Here is a 26,341-nt window from a genome sequence, read left to right as displayed (position 1 = left end):
CTCCCATGAAAATGGTGATTTTCTTTTTCCCAAAGGGAAGGTCTGATTTGGTTTGGAAGCTTCAAGCCCTGTGTCTGGAGGGAGATTTGCAAAAGCTCCTTGGGACACTTACTTGAAAATTCAAGCCCAACCTCTTCTGAGAGACCTTGCTTCCAATTACACGGAACACTTCTAAGATGTGATTTCATACAAATGACACAATCCCTCTGGTTCTGTTTTCTCATGTGAAAAATAAGGATAAAAGGACCTAGAGAACTTGCCCTACAGGGTGGTTGTGAGGAGCAAATGGAACAATGAACACAGAGTACTTTCCTAACTCATTATTTCTCCATGTCCAGGAAAAGGTGTACTTACAAAGCCAGCAGACCATGAACAGAAAGAATCTCTAGTCTTCTGTATGCATCATGGCACTGACTTTTCTGTCTCTTGCCCCTCCATTTCAGTGCCTCTTAATTCCAGCACCTTCCTCTGTAATTATCTCCTATTTCTCCAAGCATACACCTTGTCTATACACATTTTGGGGATATTGTCTTCCCCATGGTTTTATGGGCTCCTTGAAGGAGAGTCTCTTTTCCTTTTTTTAGTATCCCTACAGCTTAGCAACATCAGGCACACAGCAAGCGCTTAATAAACGTTGATTGATTGACTGATGCAATACAATACTTTTGATGCAGAGCTCAGCTGTGACTCCCTCCCTCCCTCACCTGGACAAGAGTCACTGTCTCTGAAATGTTTATTCTCAACCATCCATGGGGTGTCTCTTTTTTTCAAAGGGAAGGTCTGATCTGGTTTGGAGGCTTCCAGTCCCGTTCATGGAGGAAGATTAGAAAATGCTACTTGGGACAATCCCTGGATAACACAAGCCCAGCCTCCTCTGAGCGCTCTCAGTCCAGATTCTGCCAAGTGCCAGAAACCACTCACTGCCTCTGGGGCTCAGTTTCATCATTTGGAATCCAAAGAATTCTTGAGAGGCCAACTGTCTCCTAATTTGCTTATAGGATCACCCTTTAGTCTAAATCATGAACCCATTATTTTGGTATAGTGTTAGGTGTGGGTCAAGTTTCTGCCTTACTATTTTTCAATTTTCCAAGCAATTTTTGACAAATAGTAAGTTCTTATCCCAGAAGCTGGCGTCTTTGGATTTATCAAGTACTAGATTACAATATTCATTGATTATTGTGTCTTGTTAATCTAAACTACTCCACTAATCAACTATTCTGTTTCTTAGCCAGTATCAAATGGTTTTGGTGACTGCTGCTTCATAATATAGCTAAGTCACCTTCATTTGCAATTTTTTCCATTAATTTCCTTGACCTTTTACGATTATTTTTTCTAGCTCTTGTGAAGTAATTTCTTGGGAGTTTAATTGGCATGGCACTGAATAATTAGATTAATTATTAGATTAAATTAAATATCACATTAGTTTGGTCTACCCATAAGTACTTGATATTCTTCCAATTATTTGCTTCTAATTTTATTTTTGTGTAAAGTGTTTTGTAATTGTGTTCATATAGTTACTGCTTTGTCTTGGCAGGTAGAGTCCCAAATATTTTATATTATACAATTATTTTAAATGGAATTTCTCTTTGTATCTCTTACTGCTGGACTTTGTTAGTCACATATAGAAATGCTGGTGATTTATGTGGTTTTATTTTATACCCTGCAACTTTTCTAAAGTTGTTTATTGTTTCTACTAGTTTTTTAGTTGATTCTCTAAATATATCATCTGCAAAGAGTGATAAAAGAACCTACAGAAGAGTTGTGAGAATGAAATGAGATCATGAGTGTACAGAGTATTGCCATACTTGAGAATGTCATCAAATTCTCTGCTGGCATAACTATTATAATAGTTCCATGTCAAGGAAAAACTACACTGAGAAGGCCAGGCAGACGCTCATAGATAAGACCTTTATAACATTCTGTGTCTGAGTATCCCGGCACTGGCTTTCTGTTCTCACGACCTCCATTCCAACCTTTCTTAATTTCAGTGGCCTTCCTCTCTTAATTATCTCCTATTTTCCAGCATGCAGTTTGTTTACATGTTTACATGTTGCCTTCCCCATGAGACAGTAGCAGACTCTCTTACCCTTTTTAATATTCAGAGGTTAACATAGCATCTGGCACACAGAAGGCGCTTAATACATATTTAAGATAGACTCACACAATACAACACAGGGACTGCCCCTCAAATGACCGGCGCAGCTCTGACCTGCGTCCCCCACTCATTCAGATGTACCTGAATCACTATCACTGGAGTCGTTTCTATCAGACATCCATGGAGAATTTGAGCTGTCCAACTGGATGGTCCCTTCTGGTGTGGACATTCGAGGCTCTGTTCCTAGAGAGAGGTTTGAAAAAACGACTTTGGAAAACTACTGGAGAATGCAAGGCCAGCCTCTCCTGAGAGACCAAACACTTCTTAGAGAGGATTTCATACAAATCACCGAATTTCTCTGGATCTCAGTTCCATCATTTGGAAAACAAGGATAAAAGTATAACTCTCCCCAGAGGGGATGGTGAGGACCAAATGGCATCATGGGCACACAGAGAACTTTCCAAAGTTGAGAATTTCACCAAGATAGCTGTGGTAGAAGTATTACCGTTCATCCACATCAAGGAAACCTTGCTTGACAAAGGCTCAGTAGAGACTACCCAGAAAGGTCCTTTACACTATTCCCTGTTTTTAGTTGCATATCATGGCACTGACTTTCTGTCTCCCCCACCTCCATCCCAAGCCCTCTTAATTCTAAGGCCTTCCTCCTACACTCATCTCTTCCTTATCCCGGATATAATGTCTGTGTAGACATTTCTCTGCATATTGCCTTCCCCATGAGGTTACGAACTCCTTGTGAGCAGACTCCCTTTTTCCTCTGTCAGTATCCCCAGAGTTTAGCACAGCATCCGGCACACAGCAGGTGCTTATTAAATATTTGCTGACTGATGCAATACCTCACCAGAACTGCCCCCCAAATGCTCAGCTCGGTGGGACTGCCATCCTCACATCCTTCCCTCCCTCACCTGGAGCTGACTGGTCATCACTGATGTCTTTTCTCTCCAACATCCATTGTGAGTATCCGCTTTCAAACATGAAAGTCAGATTTGGGCTGTAGACTTGAGTGAGAGTTGAAAAAAATACTTGGGACAATTATTGGAGAATTCAAGCCCAGCCTCTTCTGAGAGATCATGGTCTAGATCCCACCAAGCAATTCTTAGATATGATTTCCTACAACTGACTGAATCTCAGTTTCCTCAATTGAAAAATAAGAATAAAGTACTATACAACTCTCCCTGCAGGTGGCAGTCAGGGCCAAATGGGATCATTAAGACACAGCGTGATTCCACAACTGAGAATTTCACAGAAGTGTCTGTTGGTGTATTTTTCCACATCAAGGAAGAGGGATCCTGAGAAAGTCCAGCAGAGCATAGATAGAAAAGATGTTGATAGAATTCTCTATGGAGGTTACCTTCTCATCATGGAGCCGACTTTCTGTCTCCCCCACCTCCATTCCAACCCCTCTTAATTCTAGTGCCTTCCTTCTGCCAACTATCTCCTATTTATCCAGGATATGTCTTGTTTGGTCACTTTTCTCTGCCCCATTAGCTTGGGAGCTCCTTGAGAGCAGGCAATCTTTGACCTCTTCTAGTATCCATAGAGTTTGGCACAGCATCTGGTACCCAGCAGGTGCTTAATAAATGCTTATTAATACAAATACAACACAACACAAGGACTACTCCCCAAATGCAGTGACTCCAATCCCCCTCTTTTTCACTCACTCACTCACCTGGACCTGAATCGCTATCACTGCTCTCTCTGTTCTCCAAAAGCCATGCGTCTCTTTCTTCCATGTCGAAGGCCACATCTCTTCTGTTCATTGGAAGTACTGTTTATGGAGATTTGAAAATGCCACTTTGGACAAGCAGTTGAGAATTCCAGCCCAGCCTCTTCTAAGAGACTTTCTTTCACATCCCACCAAACCCTTCTTAGATAAGATTTTATAACAAATCACTTAATCCCTCTGAGCCTCTGTTCCCTCACTTGGAAAATAAGAATAAAAGTGTCTATAGATCGAAATGACATCGGGAACACAGAGTACTTTCCACACCCGAGTTTCACAACAGTCTCTCTTGGCGTAACTATTAATATATTCCTATGTCAAGGAAAAGGTATACAAAGAAGGACCAGCAGGGCATATGTAGAAAAGATCGTTCTTTTATCCCCTATGTGTCATGGCGCTGACTTTGTCTCCCCCACCTCCATTCCAACCCCTCTTAATTCTAGTGCCTTCCTTCTGTCCACTATCTCCTATTTATCCAGGATATGTCTTGTTTGGTCACTTTTCTCTGCCCCATTAGATTGGGAGCTCCTTGAGGGCAGGCAATCTTTGACCTCTTCTAGTATCTACAGAGTTTAGTACAGCATCTGGCACCCAGCAGGTGCTTAATAAATGCTTATTAATACAAATACAACACAAGTGTTATGAGCCAGAACTCTGTACTTAAAACAAGGATTCTTACAAGGTGCTAACTCAGTGGAATCGATAAGACAATGGTTATCTAGTTTAGCATGGCGATGAATAGTTTTCTAGTTTAGTATACGCACTTAGTACTTAATATAGTTCCACAAGATCGGCACCTATTCTACCAGATTCACACCTGTGATAATGTAATTATAATAGAGCATATGAGCCGGGACAAACTCAGCCATAGAGATTCGCACCACCGTGGTGGCTGACCTGTCCTCCTGCATTTCCTCCACTGAGACCAAGCTAGCCAGGGCCCCAGACAGGAGACAATAAAGGATTTGGACTGTAACACCCAGCTATTCTTGTGGAGATTAGTCAACTGAAACGAAGGCTGCTCCAAGACCTCCAAAAACCAACCAGAACATGACATACAAGGACCGCTCCCCAAAGGCAGTGACTCTGATTCCCCCTTTTTCACTCACTCACCTGGACCGGAATCATTATCACTCCACTCTCTGGCCTCCAAGAGCCATGATGGGTCTCTTTCCATGTCGAAGGTCACATCTCTTCTGTTCGTTGGAAGTACTACTGTTGATGGAGATTTGAAAATGCCACTTTGAACAAGCATTTGAGAATTCCAGCCCAGCCTCTTCTGAGAAACTTTGTTTCAAATCCTACCAAACCCTTCTTAGATAAGATTTCATAACAAATCACTTAATCCCTCTGAGCCTCTGTTTCCTCACTTGGAAAATTAGAATAAAAGTATCTATAGAACGAAATGACATCGGGAACACAGAGTACTTTCCACACCCGAGTTTCACAACAGACTCTCTAGGCGTAACTATTAATATATTCCTATGTTGAGGAAAAGGGCATATGTAGAAATGATTGTTCTTTTATTCCCTAGTGTCATGGCGCCGACTTTCTGTCTCCCCCACCTCCATTCCAACCCCTCTTAATTCTAGTGCCTTCCTTCTGCCAACTATCTCCTATTTATCCAGGATATGTCTTGTTTGGTCACTTTTCTCTGCCCCATTAGATTGGGAGCTCCTTGAGGGCAGGCAATCTTTGACCTCTACTAGTATCCATAGAGTTTAGCACAGCATCTGGCACCCAGCAGGTGCTTAATAAATGCTAATTAATACAAATACAACACAACACAAGGACAGCTCCCCAAATGCAGTGACTCTGATTCCCCCTTTTTCGCTCACTCACCTGGATCTGAATCACTATCACTCCACTCTCTGGTCTCCAAGAGCCATGATGGGTCTCTTTCCATCTCGAAGGTCACATCTCTTCTGTTCGTTGGAAGTACTGTTCATGGAGGGAGATTTGAAAATGCCACTTTGAACAAGCATTTGAGAATTCCAGCCCAGCCTCTTCTGAGAGACTTTGTTTCAAATCCTACCAAATACTTCTTAGATAGGATTTCATATAAATCAATCCCTCTGAGCCTCTGTTTCCACTTGGAAAATAAGAATAAAAGTATCTACTGAACGAAATGGCATCGTGAACACAGAGTACTTTCCACACTTGAGTTTCACAACAGGACATATATAGGAATGATCATTCTTTTATTCCCCATGTGTCATGGCGCCGACTTTCTGTCTCCCCCACCTCCATTCCAACCCCTCTTAATTCCGGTGCCTTCCTTCTGTTAATTAGCGAGTTTTTATTCAGATACAGTGATTTGCATGCCTTTCTCTGCATCTTGTCTTTCCCACTAGATCCTGAGCTCCTTGAGGGCAGACTCTCTTTTGTCTCTATTAGTATCCCTAGAGCTTAGCACAGCATCTGGTACACAGTGGATGATTAACGAATGTCTACTGACTGATACACGTAATACTACACAGGGGCCGCTCCCCAAATGCACTGCTCATCTGGGACTTCCATCCTTCCGTTTTTCACTCCCTCACCTGAACCTGATTCACTATCACTGAAATCATTTCTCTCTGACATCCATGGCCATTCGCATCTTGCCACCTGGAAAGCCTCATCTGGTCTGGGAACTTCAAGCCCTATTAATGGAGGGAGATTTGGGGGAAAAACTACCTTGGACAATTATTACAGAATTCCAGCCCAGCCTCCTCTGAGAGCCCTTGATTCAAATTCCACCGAACACTTCTCAGGTATGATTGCATACAAATCATTTAATCCCTATTTCCTCATTTGGAAAATAAGGATAAAAGTACCTTTAGAATCTGACTTACATGGGGGCTGTGAAGACCAGATGGGATCATGAACATGTAGAGTATTTTCCAAACCTGAGAATTTCACAAAAGTCTCTCTTAGCGTAACTATTACTATATTCCTATGTCCAGGAAAAGTTGTATGAAAAAGGCCCAGCAGAGCAGATGGAAAGCACCTTTATACTATTCTCTACAAATGATGGGAGTGACTTTCTCTCCTCCACCCCCATTCCAAACTGCTTAATTTTAGTGCCTTCTCTCCAACAATTATCTCCTACATATTCAGGATATAAACACTTTGCACACATTTGTTTGCACATTGTCTCCCCCATTAGATCATGACTTCTTCTTTTGCCTTTTAGTAACACTAGAGTTTAGCCTATCTGGCCCTGAGTAGTGCTTAATACATGCTTATTGCTTGATTAACACAATACAACACAGGACTACCCCCCCCCCACCATGAACAGCTCAGCTATGACTCCCACGCTCTTGTTTTTCACTCACTCACCTGAACCTAATTCACTATCACTGGAATCATTTCTCTCTGACATCCATGGTGATTCTCTTCTTTCCATCTGGAAGTTCACATCTGGTGTGGGCACTTGAATCTCTGTTTAGGAGGAAGATTTGGAAGAAACCACTTTGGAAAATTATTTAAGAATGAGAGCCCAGCCTCTTCTGAGAAAGCTTGTTTCAAATTCCACCAAACAATTCTTAGATATAATTTCATACAAATCACTTAAAACTTTTAAGCCTCAGTTTCTTCACTTGGAAAATAAAGTACCTAAAGGACTTGCCCTTCGGAGAAGGCGTGAGGCAAATGGGATCATGAACAGAGCACTCTCCAAGCTTGAGAATTTCAAAAAAGTGTCTGCTGGCAAAACTACTCTCATTTTTCCAGGTCAAGGAAAAGGTACAAAGGAGTACAAGGGATAATGTTATAATTATAAAAATTAATAAAAAAAATAAAAAATATATCAAAATCTTAAAAAAAAAAGAAAAAAAAAAGGAAAAGGTACAAAGGAGGACAGGCAGACTCATTCACTCACTCTCTCTCTCCATAAACACACACACACACACACACACACACACACACACACAAATATATATAAAGGACCTTTAAAATATTCTCTGTTTGTTAGTTGTTTATAATGGCACTGACTTTCTATCTCCCTCACCTCTATTCCAACTCCTCTTAATTGTAGGATCTCCCTCTGTTAATTACTTTTTATTTATCCAGGGTATAGCTTGTTTATACATATTTGTTTGTGTATTGTCTCCCCCTTAAGACTGTGAGCTGCCTGAGGTCAGACTCTTTTGCCTCTTTTACTTGTTTATTTATTGTTCTACATCATTTTTATTTATTTTCTAAACAGCCTTTTATTTGTACAAACACATATAAAGATCGTTTTTCAACATTCAGCTTTGCAAAACCTTGTGTTCCAAATTTTTCTTCCTCCCACCCTTGATACCTTTACTATAGACAGGAAGCACAGGAAGCAATCAAATGTAGATTAAACAAGTTTTGCCTCTTTTCCTATCTCTAGAGTTTAAAATAGCCTTTGAAGCACATCTTGCTTAATAAATATTGATTGATTGATTGACACAAGACTACACAGGGGCTACCCCCCAAATGACCAACTCAGCTGTGACTCCCAACCTCCTGTTTTTTGCTCACTCACCTGGAGATGACATCCTTCCAGAGGCACTTTCTCTCTCCCACAACAATGGCGAGTGTCTTTCTGATGGCAAGGGCGCATCTGCTGTGGACACCTGAAACTCTGTTAGTGGAGGGAGATTTGAAAAACGCTACTTAGGACAATTGTTTGAGAATTCAAGCCCAGCCTCTTCTGAGAGACCATGGCTCACATTACACTAAACACTTCTTAAGTATGACTTCATACAAGTCACTTAATCCCTCTGGACTTCAATTTCCTCACTTGAAAAATACGAATAAAAGTACCAAAAGAACTCTCCCTGCGCTTGTCAGGACCAGATGGGATCATGAACTCACACAGTACTTTCCAAACTTGAGAATTTCACAAAAGCATCTGCTGGCGTAACTTTGGTGATTTTCCCATGTCAAGAAAAAGTTGTACTAAGGTGGGCCAACAGAGCATATATAGAAAGGGCATTAATAGAGTTCCCTTTATATCACAGCACTAACTTACTCCTCTCATCTCCAATCCAACCCCTCCTAATTGTAGTGTCTTCCTTCGGTGAATGATCTCCTATTTATTTGGGAGGCAGCTTGTTTGTACACATTCCTCCGCATCTTGTCTTCCCCATTAGATTGTGAGCTCCTTGGGGGCAGACTCTCTTCTCCCTCAAGAGCTTAGCAAGCATCTGGTACACAGCAGGTGCTTAATAAATGTATACTGCTTGATTGATGCAATACTACATCAAATGCACAGCTCAGCGCTGATTCCCATCCTCCTGTTTTCCAATCACTCACCTGGACCTGATTCAGTATCACTGGAAAAGCTTATCTTCCTCTTCCGTTTTGATTTTGTATTTTCCCACTGGAACATCGGCTCTGGTGTGGAAGGAAATTGGGACAATTATTGGAGAATGCAGGCCCAGCCCAGACTACACACTCTGACGATGATCTCACACAAAAGACACGATCCCTCTGGTTCTCAGTTTCTTCTTGGAAAATAAGGAAAAAAGGGCCTACGGAACCTGCCCAACAGGGTGGCTGAGAAGACCCGGCGTAACTACTATTGTTTTTCACTGTCAAGGAGACATTGTGCTTGAAGACCAGGCAGAGCAGACACAAAGGACCTTTGCAGTATTCTCAGTGTATCCTGGCACTGACTTTCTGTCCCTTTCACCTCCATTCCATCACCTTAATTTCAGTCTTCTTCCTCTGTGCATTATCTCCTATTTGTCCAGGATGCAGCTGGTTTGTGCATAGTTGTGTTTGTGTTTATGTTGTCTTCCCCACAGATTGTGAGCTCTTTGAGAACAGAACCTCTTTTGCTTCTCTAGTGTTTAGCTCAGCATCTGGCACACAACAGGTGCTTAATCAATGTTTATTGATGGGCTAATGCAATGCCCCCCCCAATGCACCACTCAGCCGTGACTCCTGTCTCCCCGTTTCTTACTCCCTCACCTGGACCCACGTCACTCTCACTAGACTCTTTGATGTCTGACATCCATGGTGAATCTTCTCTTTCTTTTTTTTTTTTTTTTTTTATTTAGAATTTTTTTCCACAGTATATATGCATGAGTAATTTTTTTTTATAATATTATCCCTTGTATTCATTTTTCCAAATTATCTCCCCCCTCCTTCCACTCCCTCCCCTTGATGACAGGCAATAGTTTTACATATGTTACAATATAACCTAGATACATAAATACCATTTTCTCGTTGCACATTAAGTATTAGATTCTGAAGGTATAAGTAACCTGGGTAGATAGACAGTAGTGCTAACAATTCACATTCACTTCCCAGTGTTCCTTCTCTGGGTGTAGTTGTTTCTGTCCATCATTGATCAACTGGAATTAAGTTGGATCTTCTTTATGTTGAAGATTTCCACTTCCATCAGAATACATCTTCATACAGCATTGAAGTGTACAGAGATCTTCTGGTTCTATTCATTTCACTCAGCATCACTTGATGTAAGTCTCCAAGCCTCACTCTATTCCTCCTGCTGGTCATTTCTTACAGAGCAATAATATTCCATAACCTTCATATACCATAATTTACCCAACCATTCTCCAATTGATGGGCATCCATTCATCTTCCAGTTTCTGGCCACTACAAAAAGAGCTGCCACAAACATTTTGGTACATACAGGTCTCTTTCCGCTCTTTAGTATTTCTTTGGGATATAAGCCCAATAACAGCAATGCTGGATAAAAGGGTATGCACGGTTTGATGACTTTTTGGGCATAGTTCCAGATTGCTCTCCAGAATGGTTGGATTCTTTCACATCTCCACCAACAATGCATCAGTGTCCCAGTTTTCCCACATCCCCTCCAACATTCATCATTATTTGTTCCTGTCATCTTAGCCAATCTGACAGGTGTGTAATGATATCTCAGAGTTGTCTTAATTTGCATTTCTCTGATCAGTAGTGATTTGGAACACTCTTTCATATGAGTGGATATAGTTTCAATTTCATCATCTGAGAATTGTCTATTCATATCCTTTGACCATTTATCAATGGAGAATGGTTTGATTTCTTATAAATTAGGGTCAGTTCTCTATATATTTTGGAAATGAGACCTTTGTCAGAACCTTTAACTTTAAAAATATTTTCCCAATTTGTTACTTCCTGTTAGGATTACTAGGTGAGAATTCAGGTTATCTGGACAATTACAAGGTGAGAACTCAGGTTGACTTGATAAGAGGAGCAAGCTCATTGGTTGGAGTACTTCTTCCCAGAAGCCCTTGCATTATCCCACGCCCATTCTCTGGGAGGATAAAAGAGGACAGCACTCGAAAAAGAGGAGAAGACTCTGCACTACATCAGGCTTGACGGGGCTCTCTGCAGGAAGGGAAGTCACATCTCTGGACAAGAGTTAATAGCAACTGCCTGGAGACAACGGTTCACTACAGGAAGAAGAATCTGTCCAAGAGATTTGAGTTGACACAGCAGATCTCTTCCCAGAGAGCAATCGGCAGCGTCTGGAGACAACAGCTCGCTACATTTGGCATCCACACGTGGGGACAGGACTTTTCCTTATTCTGACAAGGACTTATTCTGAGCCCTTCAGAGGAGCTAGACTGGACCATAGCAATTTGGCGCCCGAACAGGGACCGCCACAATCCTGATTCCAGTGGAAAAGCCTCCAATGCAGATCTCAGTCTCTCTGACCCAGAACGATGAGTAACAAGGAAACTTTGTTAAGGATTAAGTGAGCGTGCTAATAGATAAATAAGGAACTTAAACTTGTTAAGGGCTAAACCAGCAATCTCTTATAGCTGAAATGGGGCAGATGTTAGCTAAAGACAATCCCTTGACCTCAGCTGACTCAGCCCCAGCCCCAGCGGCAGCCTCAACTCCAGCCCCATTCAGGAGTGGCACTATAGAGAGTATAATCAAGATAATTGAGGAGCAGAGTTTACTTGTAACCTGGGTACAGATTGCTAAACTCTTGGCTGCATTAAGATGCACATCCCCTTGGTTCTTAGAGGAAGAAAAGATAGATGTAGATAAATGGAAGCTAGTGGGATTTGAAATGAAAGAATTTCATACAAAAAATGGGCCTCGTTCAATTTCTGCAGAAGTATTTTATATCTACAACATAGTTCAATTAGCCTTAAACTATCAAGCAAGTTGTAGGAGAAGGAAAAGTTTTAAAAATGAACAGAGGAGGAAGTGTGAGGAAAAAAGGAAAGATCAAGATCTTGCCCTAGAGCAAGAGGATTTAAGTGAGGAATTAGGGTGTGATTCTCTTGAAGAAGCTTCAACCCTGCCTAGAGAACAGATTATTGACAGGCCCACATCAACCCCACCTTCAGAGGTAGAGGAAGAAGAAGGAGGGGAAGAGGCAGAAACACAAACAGAATTGCCTGTGAAGCAGCCTAAGCCTATGACAAGATTAGAAAAAGCACTGGTTAAAGCTAAGAGAGAAGGACAGGATATAAGTGATTTTATACACGCATATCCTGTGATTGAAGATATTGACTCTGTAGGTCAAAAAAGGAGAAGATATGCACCTTTAGATTTGAATAAAATTAAAGATTTGAAAAAAGGTTGTACCCTTTATGGGGCTACATCAGCTTATGTTAAAATGTTACTAGATGGTTTGTCTTATGAAGTCCTAACCCTAAATGATTGGAAATCCATAGCAAGGACATGCCTGGAACCTGGAGAAAATTTGCTATGGCTTGCGGAGTTTCATGAATTATGTAAAATTCAAGTCAGATGCAATTTGGAAATAGGAGTTAACACACAATTCACTTTTGAGCACTTAGCTGGTGAAGGTCGGTATGGAGAGAATTCAGAACAGATTAATTATACCATGACAATATATGAACAAATTGCTAAGGCTGCAATAAAAACTTGGGGTGTCCTCCCTGGACAGAAAGATCGTGGAGAGGCTTTCACTAAAATACAGCAAGGTCCCAATGAACCTTTTGCAGATTTTGTGGGACGTTTGCAAACTGCTGTCAAAAGAACTATTGGAGAAAATGCAGCTACAGAAATAATGACCAGACATCTGGCTAAGGAAAATGCCAATGAAATTTGTAAAAGAATTATATGGGGATTAGACAAAAATGCTCCTTTAGAGGAGATCATAAGACGATGTTCCACAGTGGGAACAGATGCTTTTTACACCCAGACAATGATGAACATGGAAAGACAGGGTGCCTCCTGGCAAGGGACTTCTAGAGAAACTAGGTGATGTTTTCAGTGTGGAAAAATTGGACATCTAAGAGCTCAGTGTATGGAGATACAGTGAGAAGACAGGGTGAGAGAAGACCTAAATGTCCAAAATGCAACAGAGGACTCCATTGGGCATCAGAGTGTAGAATAATTCAGGAAAACGGAATGAGGGGCCCAGGTCCAGGGCCCCAGGCAAAAAAGACTTGGGGCATGATGGCAGCTGATGTTACATCCAAAGAACCTTTAGAAGGTCAGGACTCTGATTTGATCAACCAGCAGAAAAGCAATCACATGGCAGAAAGGGATTACCTGATAAGTCAGCCAAAAGGCAATCAGATTGCAAAAATGGATTACACTTGGGGAGAATACAGGCCTTTTAAACCAACAGGGCTGTGTCCAGTGCAAACAACTCCAATGTAATTGCCAGATGATGAGAAGAGATTTAGAAAGTGGTAAATAGAAGGTAATTAGATAGGTTAACTGCCTGGGGGAGAGGGTTTGCTTGTATTTTAACAGACAGAAGAAAACAGATGAAAAAGGAAATAGATGGGTGGCAACAAGCACCTGGAGAGAGACAGAAAAAGAGAAAAACCTCAAAATAAAGGAGAAAATCTAAGAAACATCTGGTACTGAAAGAGCATGGCTAATAAGAAGACTGTTAAAGAACTTTAAAACCAGCAGGAATCATTGGATTTCCTAACACAAGATGAGACTAATGGACAATGGACTTATGGACATTTATAAATTTTCAATTTATGATTATTTAATCATGTTATTTGTTATATACTTCTAGCATGTATTATGTTACTATGTTACTATGTGCTTATGTAATTTATGTAATTATGTGTAATACCTCCCATATTGATGACTATCCTATGTTCTAAATCAAAAGAAAGGGGGAGATGTTAGGATTACTAGGTGAGAACTCAGGTTGTCTGGACAGTGACAAGGTGAGAATTCAGGTTGTCTGGACAATTACAAGGTGAGAACTCAGGTTGACTTGATAAGAGGAGCAAGCTCATTGGTTGGAGTATTTCTTCCCAGAAGCCCTTGCATTATCCCACGCCCATTCTCTGGGAGGATAAAAGAGGACAGCACTCGAAAAAGCGGAGAAGACTCTGCACTACATTAGGCTTGACAGGGCTCTCTGCAGGAAGGGAAGTCACTTCTCTGGACAAGAATTAACAGCAACTGCCTGGAGACAACGGTTCACTACAGGAAGAAGAATCTGTCCAAGAGATTTGAGTTGACACAGCAGATCTCTTCCCAGAGAGCGATCGGCAGCATCTGGAGACAACAGCACGTTACAACTTCCCTCCTAATCTTGTTTGCATTAGTATTGTTTGTACAAAAACTTTTTAGTTTGCTGTAATCAAAATCTTCTATTTTGTGATCAATAATGATCTCTAGTTCTCCTTTAGTCATAAATTCCTTCCTCCTCCACAGGTCTGAGAGGTAGACTATTCTCTGTTCCTCTAATCTATTTATGATCATTCTTTATCCCTAAATCATGGACCCATTTTGATCTTATCTTTGTATATGGTGTTAAGTGTGGGTCCATATCTAATTTCTGCCATACTAATTTCCAGTTTTCCCAACAGTTTGTTCCAAATAATGAATTTTTATCCCTAATGTTGGTATCTTTTTGTTTGTCAAAGATTGCTATAGATGTACCCTTTTTTGTCCTTTGTATCTAATCTGTTCCACTGATCTACCGGTCTATTTCTTAGCCAATACCAAATGGTTTTGGTGACTGCTGCTATATAATATAGCTTTAGATCAGGTACACCTAGACCACCTTCATCTGACTTTTTTTTCATTAGTTCCCTTGCAATTCTCGACCTTTTATTCTTCCATATGAATTTTGTTATTTTTTTCTAGGTCATTAAAATTGTTTCTTGGGAGTCTGATTGGTATAGCACTAAATAAATAGATTAGTTTGGGGAGTATTGTCATCTTTATTATATTCGCTTGGCCTATCCAAGAGCACTGAATGTCTTTCCAATTATTTAAATCTTATTTTTGTGGCAAGTGTTTTGTCATTTTTCTCATATAATTCCTGACTATTCTTTGGTAGTTGGATTCCCAAATACTTTATACTCTCAACATTTGTTTGGAATGGAATTTCTCTTTGTATCTCTTGCTGTTGCATTTTGTTGGTGATATATAAAAATGCTGAGGATTTATGTGGATTTATTTTGTATCCTGCCACTTTGCTAAAATTGTGAATCTTCTCTTTCCAAAGTGATGGTCGCATTTGGTTTGGACACTTCAAGCTCTATTCATGGAGGAAGATTTGGGAAAAAACTATTTGGGACAATTGTTGGAGAACACCAGCCCAGCCTCTTCAGAGAGACCTCAGTTCCAATCTGACCAGAAGCTTCTGAGATGTGACTTCACACAAATGACTTAATCCCTCTGGGCCTCAGTTTCCTCACTTGGAAAATAAGGATGAAAGCACCCGAAGAACTAGCCCTAGTGGGGGTTTGTGAGGACCCAGTGGGATCATGAACACAGAGGACTTTCCAAAGTGGAGAATTTCACAAAAGGGTATGTGGGCATAACTATTCATATTACTCCCTGTCAAGGAAGAAAGCCAGGCTGAGCATCCATAGAAAGGACCTTTATGATACTCTCCATCTGTCATGGCACTTTCTGTCTCCTTCGCCTTCACTCCAACACTGGGTAACTCTAGTGCCTTCCCTCTGTGAATTCTCTCTTCTATACTCAGCACACATTTTTTTCATGTTGTCCTCCCCATTAGATCATGAGCTCTTTGAGAGCAGATTACCTTTTGCCTCATTTAGAATCTCTAGAGCTTGACAGAGCATCTAGTACACAGTAGATGCTTAATAAATGTTTACTGACAGATCTTAAAACACAATACAGGCTCTGCCCCCAAATGAACAGCCCATCCTCCTATTTTTCACTCACTCACCTGAACTTGAGTCGCTATCACTGGAATCTTGTTTCTCTGCCGTCCATGGTGAGTCTCTACTTTTCAACGAGGAAGTCGAATCTGATTCAGAAGAATCTAGACTCTCTGTACATAGAAAGAGATTTGAACAAACTGTGTTGGAAAATTATTTAAGAAATGTAAGCCCAACCTTTTCTGAGAGACCATGGTTCAAATTCCACCAAACACATGATTCCATACAAATCACTTAATTCCTGTCCTCAGTCTAATCGCTTGGAAAAGAAGGATAAAAGTACCACCCTCCACAGTGGTATGAGACCAAGTGGGTACTCTAAGCACTCACTCTAGTGCCTTCCCTCTGTGAATTCTCTCTTCTATACTCAGCACACATTTTGTTTCATGTTGTCCTCCCCCTTAGATCATGAGCTCTTTGAGAGCAGATTACCTTTTGCCTCATTTAGTATCCCTAGAGCTTGAGAGAGCATCTAGTACACAGTAGATGCTTAATAAATGTTTACTGACAGATCTTAAAACACAATACAGGCTCTGCCCCCAAATGAACAGCCCATCCTCCTATTTTTCACTCACTCACCTGAACTTGAGTCGCTATCACTGGAATCTTGTTTCTCTGCTGTCCATGGTGAGTCTCTACTTTTCAACGAGGAAGTCGAATCTGATTCAGAAGAATCTAGACTCTCTGTACATAGAAAGAGATTTGAACAAACTGTGTTGGAAAATTATTTAAGAATGTAAGCCCAACTTCTTCTGAGGGACCATGGTTCAAATTCCACCAAACACATGATTCCATACAAATCACTTAATTCCTCTGTCCTCAGTCTAATCGCTTGGGAAAAAAGGATAAAAGTACCACCCTCCACAGTGGTATGAGACCAAGTGGGTACTCTAAGCACTCACTCTAGTGCCTTCCCTCTGTGAATTCTCTCTTCTATACTCAGCACACATTTTGTTTCATGTTGTCCTCCCCCTTAGATCATGAGCTCTTTGAGAGCAGATTACCTTTTGCCTCATTTAGTATCCCTAGAGCTTGACAGAGCATCTAGTACACAGTAGATGCTTAATAAATGTTTACTGACAGATCTTAAAACACAATACAGGCTCTGCCCCTGTAATGGGCCTGGAACTGATCCCCCTATGCGGAAGGGAGCCGCCCTAATGTCAGTCATCTCCAGGATGTGGTTCCGGGTTGACTAATAGAGCTACGCGTCAGTAAATGCGTGGAACTATGAGTTGCCTGGCCATATAAGGATAAAGACGGCTAGGCATTGCTAAAGGAGCTGGCCCCACCCACGAAGGGAGGAATCGGGGAGGGTCCAAGAAGAACCTGTGTAAAAGTAGGGAACAGCAACGGCTCGGGGAGACATTTTGGGGAGCAGACAATAAAGAACAGCTCTGCTACATGTTGGCTCTCTGTTTGCTTATTCCCCGCTCCTGTCTCTGGAGCGGGGCCGGAGACGTCCGAAGGCTGGTGGAAGCTAGAAGCGTGCGGTAAGAAACTTTCAGTTTCCAGTGAGACTGCAACAAGGGGTGTGGCAAAACCCCCAACATGCCCCCAAATGAACAGCCCATCCTCCTATTTTTCACTCACTCACCTGAACTTGAGTCGCTATCACTGGAATCTTGTTTCTCTGCCATCCATGGGGAGTCTCCCTTTTTTTTCAAAGGGAAACTCATACCTGGTATGGAGTCTAGAATCTCTGTTCATAGAAAGAGATTTGAAAAAACTGTTTTGGAAAATTATTTGAGAATGCAAGCCCAACTTCTTCTGAGAGACCATGGTTCAAATTCCACCAAACACATGATTCCATACAAATCACTTAATTCCTCTGTCCTCAGTCTAATCGCTTGGAAAAAAAGGATAGAAGTACCCATAGAATTCACCCTCCACAGGGTATGAGACCAAGTGGGTTACGAATATACAGAGTACTTTCCAAACCTGAGAATTTCACAAAAGTATCTATTGGAATAACTATGATTAATTTTCCTTGTCGAGGAAAAGTACTAAGAAGGCCCAGCAGAGCATATAAAGGAAGGACCTTTATATTATTCTCTATGTATCACGGCATTGGCTTTGATCTCCCCCATTCCCATTCCTACCTTTTCTAATTCTACTGCCCCTCCCCCCCGTGTGTATCCTCTCCTATTCATCTGGGATACAGCTTGTCTGCACACATTTATTGGTATATTGTCTTACCCATTACCTTGTGAGGGTCTATCTTTTACCTCTTTTGGTACTCCTAAAGCTTAGCACAGAGTCTGGCACACAGCAGGTGCTTAATAAATGCTCATTGATCGATCACCAGGACTGCTCCCAAAACGCACGGATCAGATGTGACTTCCATCCTCCCCTTCTCTGCTCACTCACCTGGAGATGATTCACTGTCACTGGAATCTCTCTTGTATGCCAGGGAGAGTCTCCTCGATCAAATTCAAAGGTCACTTCTTGTTCGTAATCTTGAAATCCTGTCATGGAGGGAGACATGAAAAAAACATGTTGGAAAACAGAGAACTCAAGCCCAGAGAGACTTGACTTCTGAGAGACCCTGGTTCAAATTCCACCGAGCAATTCTTAGATATGATCACTCAGTTCCTTCGGCCTCGATTTCCACCCTTGGAAAACAAGCATAAAAGTATGTAAGGAACTGTTCCTACAGGGAGGTTGCTAGAGACAAATGGGATAGTGAACACGCAGAATACATTCCAAACTTGAGAATTTCACCAGAGTTTGTCTAAGCATGACCATGTTTCCTTGTTAGGGAAAAGGTGTATGAAGAAGGTCAGCAGACCACATATAGAAAGAATTTAACTGTATTTTGTATGTATTTTAGCTACGAATCATCACACTGACTTTCTGTTTCTCCCAACTCCATTTCAACCTATCTTGAATCTAGTCCTTCCCTATTTGAATGATCTCCTACTTATGTGAGACAGAGTTTGCTTGTATATATTTCTTTGCATCTTGTATTCTTCCTTAGATTGTGAGCTCCTTGCATTTGGCATCTCTAGAGCTTAGCACAGCATCTGGCACACAGCAGGTGCTTAATAAATGTTTATTCATGGACTGATGTAATACTACACAGGACTGCTCCCCAAACGCACAGCTCAGCAGTGACTTCCATCCTCCTCGCACACCTGGAAATGAGTAATGATCACTGGAATCTCTCTTCTCCAACATCCATGGCGAGTCTACTCTTTCAAACTCAAAAGTCACTTCTGGTGTGGACACTTGAAACTCTGTTCATGGAGGGAGATTTGAAAGAACTACAATTATTTGAGGATTCAAGCGCAGCCTCTTTCGAGGGACCGTGGTTCAAATTGCACCAAACACTTTACATAAGATTTCATACATGTCATTTAATTCCTCTGGATCTCAGTTTCCTCACTTGGGAAAATGTTAGGATTACTAGGTGAGAACTCCAGGTTGTCTTGGACAGTGACAAGGTGAGAACTCAGGTTGACTTGTAGGTTCTCTGGCTCAGACCTTTGGTTCGGGCCTTTAAAGGGAGTTTACACCTTAGGAATTCTAGGAGGAGCAAGCTCATTGGTTGAAGTGGTTCTTCCCAGAAGCCCTTGAATTATCCCACGCCCATTCTCTGGGAGGATAAAAAGAGGCAACATTGAGCTTGGAAAGCAGTCTGGACTGGGGAAGGACAAGAGCTGGAGGAGATTCAGAGCCAGGATTCAGGAAGAAGAAGAGGCAGGCTGGAGGCTCCAGAAGCCTGCCAAGAAACCCGCTCATAGAGGAAAAGATTATACAGAAAAGAAACCTCCTCCCAGGGAAGGATTACAACTGAGAGGCGATCAGATCATTACAGGAAAATAAGGAGAAAAGTTCGTTAGAAGTCTCCCTCCAGGGGGTTGTGAGGACCAAGTGGGATGATGAACCGAGTACTTTCCAAACTTGAGAACTTCACAAAAGTATCTGCTGGTATAACCATTAATATTTTCCTATGTCAAGGAAAAGGTGTGCGAAGAAGACCAAGCAGGTCGTATATAGAAAGGAAATTTGTTGTGTTTTTTATGTATTTTAGATATATCTCATGGCCTTGACTTTCTGTCTCCCTCATTTTCCTTCTAAACACGTAATTCTAGTGACTTCCATCTTTAATTATCTCCTACTTATCCAGGACATAGATAGTTTATTTGTATATTGTCTTCCCCATTAGACCGTGAGCTCCTTGAGAGCAGACTCTTTTCTCTCTTTTAGTACCCTACAGCTCAGCACAGCATCTGGCACTCAGCAGGTACATAATAAATGTTTACTGATTGATTGATGCAATGCTACCTGGGAATTTTCCTTCAAATGGCTCCCATTTTCCTATTCTTTACTCACTTGGAGCTGACTGATTATCACTGGAATCTCTACTTTCTGATATCCATTGTGAGTCTCCTCTTTCCAACTGGAATGTCTCATTTGGTGTGGACACTCCAATCTCTGCTCATGGAGGGAGATTTGAAAAAACTACTTTCAACAATTAATTGAGAATTCAAGCCCAGATTCTTCTGGGTAACCTTGCTCCAAATTCCCCCAAACAGTTTCATGCAAATCGCTTAATCCTTCTGGGTCTCAGTTTCCTCACTTGGAAAATAACTATAAAAATACTCTCCCGACAGGGGGGTTGTGAGGACCAGATGGAATCACAAACACACAGAAAAACTTCCCACCTTGAGAATTTCCCAAAAATTTCTATTGATGTAAGAATTATCATTTTTCCATGTCAAGGAAAAGGGGTAAGAAAAAGCCCAACAGACCACATAGAGAAAGTACCTTATAGTATTCTCTTGGTACGATGGCACTAATGTTCTGTTTTCCCCACCTCAATTTCAACCCTGCTTAATTCTAGTGTCTTCCCTCTATGAATTCTCTATTTATTTAGGATATACGTTCCTTTGTGTCTTGTCTTTCCCATTAGACTGTGAGCTCCTTGAGGGCAGACTCTCTTTTCCAAACTTTCAGTATTCCTAGAGCTCAGCTCAGCATCTGGCACACAGTTGGTGCTTAATCAATGTTTATTTATTGACTGATACACACTACACAAAGACTGCTCCTTCATCCTCACTCACCTAGAGCTGACTGACTATCCATGGAATCTTTGCTGGAATCTTTATTCTTCCACATCCATGGTGAGTGTCTCTTTCTGATGGTAAGGTATACACCTGAAGTTCTGTTCGTGGAGGGAAATTTGAAAAAACTAATATGAACAACTGTTGGAGAATACAAGCCTGGCCTCCTCTGAGGGATCTTGGTTCAAATCCCACCAACACTTCTTAGATGTCATTTCATACAAATCACTTAATCCCTCTGGGCCTGCTTCCTCCCTTGGAAAATAGGGGTAAAAGTATCATCAGACATAGCCTTCCATGGTAGTTGTGAGGGCCAAATGGGATCTTTCCAAACCTGAATTTCATAAGTGTCTGCATACTTATCATTTTTCCATGTCAAGGGGCAGCTAGGTGGCGCAGTGGATAGAGCACCAGCCTTGAATTCAGGAGGACCCGAGTTCAAATCTGGTCTCAGACACTTAACACTTCCTAGCTGTGTGACCCTGGGCAAGTCACTTAACCCCAGCCTCAAAAAATAAATAAATAAATAGATAGATAAAAATTAAAAAAAAAACATTTTTCCATGTCAAGGAAAAAAATGTATTAAGAAGGCCCAACACAACATACCATATATCTTAAGGACATTTATAACGTTCCTTTTATATCAGGCACTAACTTTCTCCTTCCCTTTTAATTCCAAACCCTCTTAATTCTAGTGCCTTTCTTCTCTGAATGAGCTCCTATTTATTTGGAAAATAGCATGTTTATACACATTCCTCTGCACCTTCCCCATTAGATTGTGAACTCCTTGAGGACAAACTCTTGCCTCTTTTAGTATCATTAGAGCTTAGTACAGCATCTGGCACACAGCAGGTGCTTAATAAATGTTTGTTGATGACTGATACAAGACAACACAGGGACTACCCCCCCAAATGCGTTGACTCCCATCCTCCTGTTTTCCACTCACTCACCTGGACCTGATTCAGTTTCACTGGAATAGTGTGTCTTCCAGATCCATTTTGATTTTGAATTTTCGCATTGGAACATTACCTCTTCTGTGGATACTTGAAACTCTGTTCATGGAGGGAAATTGGAACAATTATTAGAGAATGCAGGCCCAGTCCTTCTGGGAAACCAAAAACTCTGACGATGATCTCACACAAATGACACGATCCCTCTGGTTCTCAACTTCCTCTCTTGGGAAAATAAGAATAAAAGGACCTATGGAACCTGCCCTACAGGGTGGCTGGAAGGACCAAATGGGTTCTCACACAGAGAGTTTTCCAAACGTGAGAATTTCTCAAAAAGTCTCTGCTGGCGTATTTGTTAACATTCTTCCACGTCAAGGAAAAGATGTAGAAAGGAGGCCCAGCAGACCCTATACAGAAAGACCTTATCGAGTTTGTATTCTCCATGTATCATGGCACTGAATTTCTGTGTCCCGAAACTCCCTTCCCTGTTATGCCACAGTCTTCTTGAGCTGTTCTACTTCAGTTTCCCGGTACTAGTTTTCCCCTATTGTCCTGACTGAGTTTCCCTGAATTGTTCTATCTCAGTTTCCTTGACTGTTCTGCCTCAGTGCCTTTAAGTTGTAAAACGCTCTGGTTCATTAAGGCTGAGGACCATTTGCTGTAAGGTTATAAATTGTCAATGGGAGATGAGCAGATCAGACATCCTGGTTCCTAGCTCCCTCTGCCTTCAAAGAATTTGTGACACCGTTCCTCTAAAATATTCCAAGAGATAAGACCATCCCGGATACTTCAATTGATATCCTTACTTCTGTTTATTCAAACATCCTGACTCTGGCTTTTCAGTAAGACTTTATTGCCTCTCCCCATCCTGACAGAACCAAAAGGTTCTGTAAGAACTTTTCCCGCTCTTCTTTGAAAGATACAAAAGGGTTTGGCATTCTCCCTTTCGTCACTGGATACTTTGAGACCAGAGTCCTGTCCAGTCAATTAAACTCTCCAATTAATAAAATATTAAAATCTCTATCTTGCCTCAGTTTCTCTGGCATTACATCCCACCCCATTTAATTCTAGTGCCTTCCCTCTGTGAATTCTGTTTATTCAGGATGCAGTTCGTTTGTTCACTTTTTTGCACATTGTCATCCCCATGGATTGTGAGCTCTCTGAAAGCAGACTCTTTTGCCTCTTTTTGTGTCACAGCATCTGGCACACAGTAGGTGCTTAATCAATGTTTATTGATGGGCTGATGCAATGCCCCCCAATCGATGGCTCAGCCATTCTCACTCACTCACCAGGACCGGAGTCACTGTCACTGGACTCTTTGTTCTCCCACATGTATGGTGACTCTCTTTCCAAAGTGAAGGCCCCCCCCAAAGGTGGACAGTTAAAGAAGTTCTGCTCATCGAGGGAGATTTGAAAATGCCCCTTGGGACAAGTATTTGAGAACACGAGCCCCGCCCCTTCTGAGAGACCATGGTTCAAATCTGACCAAATACTTCTCAGGAATGATTTCATACTAATGACTTACACTCTCTGATCCTCAGCTTCCTCACTTGGAAAATAAAAAGAAAAGTACCTATAGTGTTGGCCCTGAATAATAAGCGGTAGCATGTCCCCCCCTGCCCCCCCCCACACACACTTCTTGCAATTAGGGCTGGGAAAACTGAGTTTGGAAGAGAGCCCTAAACCTTGAGACTCCAACTCCCCTTTTATACACCATTGAGTCACAGCGGAGGATAACAAAGAAAACATCGTCCAGGGGCCACTTCCCTATCTCTATCCTTGACAGGGCAAGCCTTCCCTCCCTCCACAAGACCAGGACTTTCTCATCTTGCCTCCTGTACTGTCAAAGTTTAAGTTCCATTCTCATACCTTGACAGGCCTGTCCTTCCCTGGGATTATGGCTCCCCTGGGCTCAGGCCCTTGCCTCCCTCATCTGCCTTTGTTTCCCACAAGATAATAGCTGCAAGACTTCAGAATAATCACAGCTCAGCTTCCCTCTATAAGCCCAGCTCCTGGGGCTCTGCCCTACACCTGGGGCTGGCTCCTCCCTGCACCCCAGGCTCCTCCCTTCACCTCGGACTCCTTCCACCACATGCTTTGGAAACATTCCCATGGGGCCCACTGGCTTATTGGACTCTCCACTTTAAAATTAAACCTGTCTCACTGGCCTCAGTTTCTCTAGGACTAGTAGAACTTGCCCTACAGGATGCTGTGAGGACCAAAGGAGATCTTGAGCACACAGAGAACTTCCAGACTAAGAATCGCACATAAGTTTCTGTTGGCATAAGTAGAATTACTTTTCCATCAGGGAAAAGCTCAGCATAGAAGGCCAGCGGATAATGCATGTGGAATATTGAGTTTTCCATGTGTCACAGCACTGGCTCTGTGTCCCTCATTCCCATTTTAACCCCTCTTAGTTCTCCTGCCCTCCCTTTGTGTATGATCTCCTATTTATCTGGGATACAGCTGGTTTGTGATTTCTGCATCTTGTCTTCCTCATTACCTTGTAAGCCCCTTGAGGTCAGGCTACCTTTTGCCTTTCTTAGTATCCCTAGAGCTTAGCATGGCATCTGACATACTGAAGGCACTTCATAAATGTTTACTGAATGCTTGATACAACACAACTCAGGAACTGCCCCCCCCCATTAAAGCACTCAGATCTGATGCCCATCCTCCTGTTTTTCACTCCCTCACCTGGACCTGATTTTTTTATCCTTGGAATCTCTGCTCTTTAACATTCTTAGAGATTCTCTTCTTTCCAACTGGATGGTGAGATCTGAGTTGGACGATTCAATCTCTGCTCATGGACAGACATTCAAAAAAACAACAGTGGACAATTTTTTGAGATTTCAAGCCCAGCCTCTTCTGGCTGTCAGAAGACCATGGTTCAAATCCCACCAAACACTTTTTAGATAGGATTTCATACAAATCACATTCCCTTTGAGCCTCAGTTCCACTTGGAAGAGAAGGATAAAAGTAACTAAAGAACTTGCTCTTCACGGGAGTTGTGAGAGCCAAATGGTATCATGAATACAAAGTACTTTCCAAACTTGAGAATTTCGCAAAAGTCCCCTTGGAGTAACTATGATTATTTTTCCATGTCAGGGAAAAGGTGTCTAAGACAGTGCAGCAGAGGACATGTACAGAGAACTTTATTCTCTAAATGGACTTTTCCTTAAAATAGTAAATAGCATCTATTTAAAACCATCAACAAGCATCATATGTAATGGGGATAAACAAGAACCATTCCCAGTAAGATCAGGGGTGAAACAAGGCTGTCCACTATCACCATTACTATTCAATATTGTATTAGAAATGTTAGCAATGGCAATAAGAGAAGAAAAAGAGATGAAAGGAATTAAGAGTAGGTAATGAGAAAACCAAACTATAATTCTTTCCAGATGATATGATGGTATACTTAGAGAATCTTAGAGAATTAACTAAAAAAAATTAGAAGTAATCCACAACTTTAGTAAAGTTGCAGGACACAAAATAAATCCACATAAATTGTCAGCATTTTTATGTATTACCAACAGAGTACAGCAGTAGTGATACAAAGAGAAATTCCATTTAAAATAACTGCTAATAGTATAAAATATGTGGGAATCTATCTGCCAAGGGAAAGTCAGGAACTATATGAGCAAAACTACAAAACACTTTCTACACAAATAAAGTCAGACCTAAAGAACTCCTGGATAGGTCAAACAAATATAATAAAGATGACAATAATACCTAAACTATATATTTATTTACTGCTATACCCCAATTAAACTCTCAAGAAACTATTTTACTGACTTTGAAAAAATAACAAAATTCATCTGGAAGAACAAAGGTCAAGAATTTCAAGGGAATTAATGAATAAAAAAAGCAAATGAAGATGACCTAGCTATACCAGATCTAAAATTTTATTATAAAAGCAGCAGTCACCAAAATCATTTGGTACTGGCTAAGAAATAGAAAAGTTGATCAGTGGAAAAGATTAGGATCACAGGACAAAATAGTCAATGACTATAATAATCAAGTGTTTGACAAACCCAAAGACCCCAGCTTTTGAGATAAGAATTCACTATTTATGGGGCAGCTAGGTGGCGCAGTGGATAGAACACCAGCCCTAAATTCAGGAAGACCCGAGTTCAAATCTGGTCTCAGACACTTAACACTTCCTAGCTGTGTGACCCTGGGCAAGTCACTTAACCCCAGCCTCAAAAAAGGGGGAAAAAAAAAAAAAAAAGAATTTACTATTTGACAAAAACTGCTGGGAAAATTGGAAACTACTATGGCAGAAAGTAGGCATTGACCTACACTTAACACCATACACCAAGATGAGATCAAAATGGGTTCATGATCTAAGCATAAAGAATGAGATTATAAATAAATAAGAAGAACATAAGATAATTTAC

At 41.3% G+C, this 26,341-nt stretch overlaps 1 protein-coding gene across 10 annotated transcripts in view; it reads right to left on the bottom strand.

Annotated features, from left to right (window-relative positions):
* Nucleotides 1–26,341, bottom strand: part of LOC141564709 (uncharacterized) — a 94,419-nt gene that overhangs the window by 33,962 nt on the left and 34,116 nt on the right. For 8 of the 10 annotated variants that reach the window (XM_074307544.1, XM_074307548.1, XM_074307553.1 and 5 more), the window contains exons 4-16: nucleotides 21,942–22,043; nucleotides 20,992–21,092; nucleotides 18,293–18,390; nucleotides 17,520–17,624; nucleotides 16,502–16,606; nucleotides 15,931–16,035; nucleotides 9,108–9,188; nucleotides 8,335–8,433; nucleotides 7,161–7,262; nucleotides 5,679–5,777; nucleotides 4,950–5,051; nucleotides 3,783–3,881; nucleotides 2,237–2,338 (exon numbers count right to left, since the gene is read on the bottom strand). In XM_074307544.1, the coding sequence (XP_074163645.1) occupies nucleotides 2,237–2,338; nucleotides 3,783–3,881; nucleotides 4,950–5,051; nucleotides 5,679–5,777; nucleotides 7,161–7,262; nucleotides 8,335–8,433; nucleotides 9,108–9,188; nucleotides 15,931–16,035; nucleotides 16,502–16,606; nucleotides 17,520–17,601 (976 nt within the window). In that variant the 5' untranslated portion in view covers nucleotides 17,602–17,624; nucleotides 18,293–18,390; nucleotides 20,992–21,092; nucleotides 21,942–22,043. The remainder of the gene's footprint in view (nucleotides 1–2,236; nucleotides 2,339–3,782; nucleotides 3,882–4,949; nucleotides 5,052–5,678; nucleotides 5,778–7,160; nucleotides 7,263–8,334; nucleotides 8,434–9,107; nucleotides 9,189–15,930; nucleotides 16,036–16,501; nucleotides 16,607–17,519; nucleotides 17,625–18,292; nucleotides 18,391–20,991; nucleotides 21,093–21,941; nucleotides 22,044–26,341) is intronic. The other 2 variants (XM_074307551.1, XM_074307546.1) reach the window with 2 other exon arrangements.

Source organism: Sminthopsis crassicaudata, chromosome 3 (genome assembly GCF_048593235.1).
Source record: "Sminthopsis crassicaudata isolate SCR6 chromosome 3, ASM4859323v1, whole genome shotgun sequence".
NCBI classification, from domain to species: domain Eukaryota; kingdom Metazoa; phylum Chordata; class Mammalia; order Dasyuromorphia; family Dasyuridae; genus Sminthopsis; species Sminthopsis crassicaudata.
Note: the sequence above shows the minus strand (reverse complement) of the source record. Positions and strands in the feature narration are given on the sequence as shown.